The 8501-nt window shown below is 37.0% G+C and overlaps 1 protein-coding gene across 1 annotated transcript; it reads left to right on the top strand.

Moving 5' to 3' along the window:
- Window positions 1-1041: 1041 nt before the first annotated feature.
- Window positions 1042-7497, top strand: fam185a (family with sequence similarity 185 member A). Its single transcript, XM_036568277.1, has 8 exons — window positions 1042-1514; window positions 1936-2045; window positions 3242-3334; window positions 3422-3560; window positions 4045-4086; window positions 4157-4252; window positions 4971-5102; window positions 6608-7497. Exons 1-8 carry the CDS (start codon window positions 1127-1129, stop codon window positions 6718-6720), a joined length of 1113 nt encoding a protein of 370 aa, XP_036424170.1. The 5' UTR covers window positions 1042-1126; the 3' UTR covers window positions 6721-7497.
- Window positions 7498-8501: the final 1004 nt, after the last annotated feature.

Here is an 8501-nt window from a genome sequence, read left to right as displayed (position 1 = left end):
CCCTCTACACAAAAAATGATATTATAGAGCCTCACCAAGTGTAAACAGTGTTTCTGTAGAAAATATCATTATATTGTTTTACATTCCATCTTAATAAATAAACATATAACAACAGAGCAGGGAATAAATATGTAAGTGTGGCTTTAAAAAGGTCTTATACTATTGGAAAATACCATGTGTCACTTCAGACGTGTGTTCCAGAGAGACAGAAATATGATCATGCTTTGTCCTTTTCTAAGTCTAACATAAAGTAAGTTTATTTTAAAAATCTGTATAATATTTGTATAATCCCTGTTAGGAAAACCAGCATAGACCAGCCAAAACCAGCATAATGGTGTGTTTTGGATGTTGGTATGTGTAGTCTGTCTGTCTATCTGTCTGTCTGTATTTTAACCCACCTATCTGTCTATCTTTTTGTCTGTCTGTCCTGGTGATGTCCACTGCAATGGACATTTGATCCACACAACAACAGCATCCCCATCATAATAGTGATGGTTAAAGTTATTTTACCTCGTATTTATCCCAGCTTTACTCAGCATTCAGTATGATTTTGCATGAACGTCTAAACCTCTGCACAAAGTAGATGCAGGTCTCTGCACTGTGGAAGCGAAGGGCGGTCGTTTTTTCACTGTAGCTAGTAACTGACTTCCTAGATGGATTGCAGACCAGGGAATGGCCTTCCAGTTTATAATTACCCACTACTTCATTAATCAGAAATTAATTCATCATTTGGTTTGGGCATTGCATTCAAAACATGACCACTAGATGGCGCATGTAGTCCAGTATTCCTAAAACGCTGCAGAGATAACCTTCAACAATTTGCAACAATCATTTGCAACTGAATTAAAAAAAGCATATATAAGATATCGATATCTTTATATGTGAAGTGTTTGCTTTTACGAACACAGTGGTCTGTGTGATTTCGAGTTGAGCCCATTGATAAACAAGGTTTAAAGAAATTGGTTAATGTCAAGAACTCCATTTCCCACAATTCCATGTCCGTTGTCCCAGAGCTCCATCGTCATTTCTGTGCGCTTTATTTCTGTGACCCCCGTGATGTAAAGACCTGTTGTACAGTGTGGGTCTGTTTTAATCGAGTCACAGCCGCTTTAAGGACACTTTTATAATGAAACACCGCTTATTTTACGGGATTGTTCGTTTAGGATGTGTGCGGGGATGTCCGAGACTCTTTCCCTCCCATGCTTGTCGAGCGTTTTCGGATGTTTCTGCTCCTCCGGGCAGCGCTCTGAGACAGTGGACAGTAGCAGTCAGTTCATTTGTCAAAATCAAATGCAGTCTGCACTGTAATATATCAGTACGACCACTAGATCCGCATGCCTTTCCCGGTGCAGACCGGGCGTTCATTACTCTCCTTGGAAGCGGTGATGTGCAGGACTTCAGTCTGGACAGTTTTCATGTTCACTATGATGACCAGAGCAAAGAACTTAGTATTATCAGCTCGGATGAGTCCAGCAGTAATATGTCTGTAGAACTGACAACTCCAATTAAAAGTGGTATGTGTTTATGTCCATTTCCACTTAAATTAGGTTAATATTTATTAAAGTTTTGTATAATATTCCTTTTTGGCATGAAGAATAATTATCTGGCACACAAAATATGAGCCGTCTGGTTGAATGAGGTATAAGGCATATTGTGCCTCTAGTTGATGCAAGCCACTTTCACTTGGTGCATCAAAGGCACTGTATTGTACTGTAATACTGTGCAAATTCCATAAGTCCTCTGTAGCTAACAGGATGATGTACATGCATTTGGCCTTGTAGTGAAAAAGCTAGAAATTATTAAAATCATATAATTAACCAGTGAAACCAATCCTAATCCTTCAGAGTGAGTCTATGAAGGTCAGTGAGTGAATTTTGTTTTATTACATTTTCTCAAAGTATAGTACATCCATTTGATTCTTATTTGTCCCTGCAGATCTCCAAGTTGTTACTCAGGGAAGGGGCAATGTGAGGATCCAGAACATGGAAAGTGATCTCTGTCAGGTTCAAACAGAAAGAGGTCACTGTGTCCTTCAGTCTGTAAAGGTAAGGTGATATTGCATTAGTCCTGTATACAGAAATGGATAATAAAGCCGTCTGTCTGTCTGTTTGTCTATCTATTTCTCTCTCTCTCTCTCTCTCTCTCTCTCTCTCTCTCTCTCTCTCTCTCTCTCTCTCTGTTTGCCTACCTGCTTATCTATCTGTCTGTCTCTGTCTGTCTTTGTAAGTCTATTTATCTCTCTCCCTCTCTCTCTGTCTCTCTCTAACTCTCTCTGTTTGCCTGCCTGCTTATTTATCTATCTGTCTGTCTGTCTATCTATCTATCTATCTATCTATCTATCTGTCTGTCTGTCTGTCTGTCTGTCTATCACTGTGTCTACCTATCTACCAACCCGTCTTTCTGTCTGTCTGTCTATCTATCTATCTATCTATCTATATATCTATCTATCTATCTCTGTCTCTCTTTCTGTCTGTCTGTGCATCTGTCGATCACTCTGTCTACCTGTCGGTCCTTCTTTTTGTCTATCTATCTGTCTATCTATATTTCTATCTATCTATCTGTCTATCTATATTTCTATCTATCTATCTGTCTATCTGTCTGCCTATCTGTCTGTTTTTCACTCTGTCTACCTATCTACCTACACGACTTTCTTTCTGTCTGTCTGTCTGTCCGTCACTGTGTCTACCTATCTACTTACCTGTCTTTCTATCTACCCGTCTTTCTATCTATCTGTCTATCTATCTATAGATCTATCTATCTATCTGTCTCTCTGTCTGTCTGTCCATCTGTCCATCACTCTGTCTACCTGTCTGTCCTTCTTTTTGTCTATCTATCTGTCTGTCTGTTTGTCTGTTTATCACTCTACCTATCTACCTACCTGTCTTTCTGCCTGTCTGTCTGTCTGTCTGTCTGTCTGTCTGTCTATCTATCTATCTATCCATCTGTTTGTTTATTTGTCTGTCTGTCTATATTTTTGTCTGTCTATCTGTCTCTGTATCTGTTTCTGTCTACGTATCTATTTCTGTCTGTCTGTCTGTTTCTCTGTTGATCACTGTCTATTTGTCTGTCCTTCTTTCTATCTATCTATCTATCTATCTATTTTTGCATTTGTTAAAGCTATATTTGTTGCTTGGAAAAAGACTTAGATAACCTGAATTGTATTTCTTATAGTACAGTGTCATAACAGGTACTGTATTACATCTCATTAATGCACCATTAATACAGTCGTTTTGATTTTTAGAGTCATAAAGTACAGGTGCGGTCCAGTGGAGGAGACATCACAGGCATGGGTACTATACACGGTGACGTAGACATCAGTGCTGCTGGAGACAGTGTAAATGTCACACATCTTATTACATGCTCTGTACACACCAGTTACGTTGTTATAACACTAATCTGACTATTTGTGTGAATTTTCCAGAGTGTTGATATTAAAAAGATCCAGGGGACTGCCATGAATGTGTCCACAGAGCATGGTCCAGTAAAAGTGAAAGCCATTTATGCTGAGTCAAGTTCAGTGGCTTCCTCTTCAGGGAAAATCCATATTGGACATTTACACGGTGAGAAACAGGAGCAAAAAGCTGTTGTTTTGTTTCTGAGGTGTTTGTGTTGATTCAGACTGTGATGCACAGTCTGGTTCAGGACAAAAAAGTAGAAATCACGGTACAAATGTCTTGGGCACGTTATTTAAAAAAAAACATTTATCATGGCAATTTGTGTGGTTATGTATGTAAAAACATCATACATAATTAGTGTAAACCTAAACATAAATATATATATACCAATGTAAATATAAAATTAAAGACACATTTATTACCCATATAAATAGCTTTTTTAAATATAGCTTTTTTTTTTATTTTTACATCTACTTATCATTTTTGCGTAATACTAAATATTTAACAGATTACACTGAATAAAATATTATTTTTTTCAGTATCTATTCAGTATTTAGTTAGTAACACTTCAAAGTCTTTTTAAAGTTTGTTTTGTATTTTGTAGGTGCATATAATTCGCATGACTAACATGCTGTTATCTATTGAACAGGTGAAGCACGTGTGCAGAGCGTCAGGGGGGATGTCATCATTGGTACGTGAACTTTCTCAGAGGATCTGTCTGAATTTGAATGCAGTAATAAATATCTGTTGTGATCCTGCAGACAGTTCGAGTGGTGCTCTGACAGCGGTCACTAATGCTGGAAACATTGATGTATATGTGAGCCAAACTGGAACAGCTGACCTTCATACCCAGCAAGGTATTTTTTTTATACACCAAGAATATTTTTGAAACCTTGTCCTGTAGGAATTGGCTCTGTAAGCAAACCACAGAGAATCAAACATTTCAGTCATTACATGAATGTGAACTAATAAATTAACTTTCTTTTGAAACTTTGCATGCAATTTCAATATGCAATGTCGTAACACACATAATATTTAGATGTTTTGAGGGTTTTCTTTGATTCCTATTTCCATTATGTGCCTTATGATCACACATTATAAACAACACTCCGGTCTCAGCTGGGCTACTTCCTAAAGATTAACCAGATAAAATAAATAAAACGGGCAATACGACAATATTGTGTCAGCATTGTTAGAAATTACATTACACTGTCTTTTTCCGGTTCTATTGTCATTTTTAAAGCACTGACCAACTGCATGTTTTATAAATTTTCCTTGTTGAATGGCTTGTTCTTAAATAAAACATCGAAACTCTGTCATTAACTTTTTTTCATGTGGCAGTTTTCCTGGTGCATTGTATCTGTTCCATAACTTGTTGGTTAACCTCAGAAAATAATAAATGCCTGGGTATGACATGTATCATTTGTAATGAAACTGTCACCAAGTGTTGTGATATATTTTTGTCACATCTCCCATTTTAATATAAGAAAAATAGCATAAGAAATTACAGGATTCAGTAGCTCAATTCTCAATAGCTTTCTTCCCTCTCTGTGCTTAACACACACCTCTGCACAGGTGTTGTGAGCGTCCGTGTGCCGGCCACTATGAAAGCAGGGGTCCATCTGTGTGGGACCATGGTGGACATCAGTTCAGAGCTCTCTCAGGAAACAGAGCGCCAATCAGCTGAAGGAAAAACTGTAGTTGTGGGTGAGTAACATCTTTATCTCTGTGTTAATTGGAGGTTGCACAACTTCAGAATTTTTAAAGTCGACAGTTATGTAATGAAAGTTGAGTCGATGTTGACTAATCTCTAATGACATCATGAATAAAACCACAGCAGAGGGTATAACTTTGCCACAAGCAACTTTAAAAATCAGTAACGAAGCCAAACTCCACCGGTCAGTAGAGAGTGACATGCCCTTTCCAACAAGCCCTGCATTGCGTTGCTAGCCTTAAGGAAACCAGTGATATGGACCCTGAAATCACCAGGCTCCTCACCTGTTGTCTTCTCTGAGGTGTCCATGTTGTTAGAGTAATAATCATGTGATCAGCAACTAGTCTGTACAACCCTAGTGTTAACTAAGGCCCTGTTCAAACAGCAGTAGTTTTCCATGGAGAGTTGGGGTAACGCCAGTTTACCACTAGTTCGCACTGTTGAAATCTCAGTATGATTGACAGATTGGAGTTGCTACTCGATTTATGCACCATCTTTACTGCAGAAAAAGGTAGAAAACATCAAAACATTTACTTTAGCTGTGATTCTCTTTACCCTATCAAACTAGCTGTCTTAAGTGAATAAACATAGACTGTTCCCTATTTTTCTGTTTTTTGTGGCAATTGTGAGTGTAACAGAGCACTTGTATTCCTGCAATATTTCTGCCCAATAAATAAACACCTACATGTGTAAATACACGTATGTGCAATTTGATGCATTTTAGCCATTGCAGTGTGAAGCCAACTGAACCAAATTAAAAACATACATGGTCACAAAAACCCAAGCACTGGTGTGCGTAAATGAACTAAGAGTGAAAACCACATCATTGATCCAGACTTTTTCCATCCATGGGAGAGCTGCAGTTATTACAAAGTACATCTTTCTTTCTGACTTTCGCATAGCAGTAACAGCTTAGTTCCAACATTTGAACTGGGCTGCTCTGTATACTCAGCATTTTTTGTTGTTTGTTTCAATGTAAACAGGATCCCACTGAAAATGAGACTGTTGTCTCAGTGGGACTTCCTGTATAAAAAGGAAATGGTAAATAAAACAAGGATCAAATACATATATTCCATTAGGAGAAATGTTAGTATAAATCTCTATTTTCTATACCATTCTTCTGAGGAAGAATAACGTAATGTTATTAATATTCTAATTATTATTACAATTATAGTATATATTTTTTTAAATATAGAATTGTTCATTTTTATTTTTGCTTTAAAGTGCTTTACGTGGGAGTGCTTTAAGAAAGATAACAAAAATACTGGGAAGGTTTTTGAACATCAATCTTCAAATAAAATAACAGTGATTAAAAGCTATAGAAGAAAAAAAAGCCGCCCAACACAATAGGCATTTTCCAGCTTGAACGAATAGGTTTTAATCTGGGTATGAAATACAGATTGCATTTCTCATTTTCTGGAACACTACTGCACAGTGTCCTTATGCAAGCATTGTCATTGTGCTCTACATTTAAAGCCTTGGGTTTGTGTTTGTGCAGCCCAGCTGAACGGTGGTACTGAGGAAGACTGCTGGATCAAAGCCACTGCGGACAGAGGCGTCGTGAGTCTGAAGACCCAGAGCTGGTTTGAGACGCTTAGACTGGGGAGCTAAAATGGCTTAAAACTGGGGTAAAACGCTTGTTTTAAGCAAACTGTGATTGCTTAAATATAATATAACTGTAAGGAACTTTCCTTTACACTGCATGCAGTGCGAAGAAGAACAAAGGCAGCAACTCGTTTAGACAACAAGAAGAAAATTCTGTCTTGTCTTGTTTTATTTAAATTATTACTATTTACAGTTTTAATAACGAGCATTTTTCAGTGCTAGGTTCTCTTTCATAAAACTCTTCATACAATTAGTTTAACAACTCTGTTTGGGCCAAACTATGAACAGTTGTATCATTTTTTGAATACAGTATGATCATAATTCAAAAACAGGTTCTCCAATTCTCTTTCTCACTCAGTCTCAGCCTTTAACAAAACTGTGTATTTCTGTCACTCAGTTAGCGAATGCTTGCATACAAAACTGTTCTAACACAAAAAAACTGCATATCAATTTACTTAATCACTTATACTTTATCAGACAACAAGCTTCACAAATAATAACGGTTATAGAGACCAACTGCTGATTGTATATAAATAGGCCAGTCATAACTGATTCACATCTGAGCTGACGTCCAGCCCAGGTCTATAAAGAGGGCGCACTTCTACAGTTCTTTTGTTCACAATGGACAGTGCATTATGGGCACAGCACATAATAAGAAAATGCGTATTCATATGTGTATAAGCCAGAGGGGACATTAGGTCTGATGTGGATGACAGTCTGTGGCCAAATGGTGCAGATCAGGTAGTGTAACCATTCACAGTATCTGCGACTTTTTACTTTGTTAGATAACTTTTTGTAAGTCGCTCTGGATAAGAGCGTCTGCTAAATGATGTAAATGTAAATGTAAATGTAATGTGAAACACTGTTCTCATACAATAAAGCTATTCCATTCTGTTTTGTAATTTTTTCTGAAAAATATATCACGGGGTAACAATTTAGCTGCTTTTATTAAACTCAGTTAAAACTCTGATACAAAAGTAAAGTAGAATTAAAGTTAATTAAAATTAAATTAAACAATGCACAGCAAGACTTCAGATAAATAAAATCAATATTTTTCAATTCAAACCTCAAAAACACTTCAAAACAAATTTTGCGCTGTTCCACTTCAAATCAACTTTTTCGTTGTTCACAGTGTTTACAAGATCAGCCAAAGAATAATAAACTAAAAACAGTGTAAAACATTACTGCAGAGGAAATAATTCTTTACTACTTCATAGATGTATATAAAATAGTGGCTCTAACTTAATGCCTACAGTTATTAGTGTTTTTCAGATGACTGTGCTCTGATTGACAGACTATTCCAGTTATATGTATTTTGAGATGTTTCTGCAGTGTTTCTATAGCTGTAGAGCACTTTGGGCATGAAATGAACTGTTGTGCTAAGCTGCATGTTTCTGCCGACGGGGGTGTGAAGAGTTTTTAAAAAGTGCACTTGGCACTCAAAAATGCTTTAATTGTAAACACAAATTTTGAAAAAAACATAAAAAAGTAAATAAATATATTTATCTCACTTGTTGACTTGTAATTTATTCAGAGGTATATTCTGGTCATTACATATTCACTGTTTGCTTAAACAGACAACTGTACCAGCAGATACACGCAGGTTATGTGTGCAATACTGAATGATTAGAGTACAAAAGATAGTGTTGGTGATGATTGAGCATAACTATTTCAGTAATTTTCAAGGTTTGGCTTTGGCACATCTTGAAGTGTGGTAGAGGCTGGTTGGGTGAAATCTCAAGTTCCTGCTGGTTGTTCAGTGCTGCTCCTCCTCTGTGTGACTCTCC

The sequence above is a fragment of the Colossoma macropomum genome, unplaced genomic scaffold (genome assembly GCF_904425465.1).
Source record: "Colossoma macropomum unplaced genomic scaffold, Colossoma_macropomum, whole genome shotgun sequence".
In the NCBI taxonomy this organism is placed as follows: Eukaryota; Metazoa; Chordata; class Actinopteri; order Characiformes; family Serrasalmidae; genus Colossoma; species Colossoma macropomum.
The sequence above is the reverse complement of the archived record's forward strand: the minus strand, read 5'-3'. Positions and strand labels throughout refer to the sequence as shown.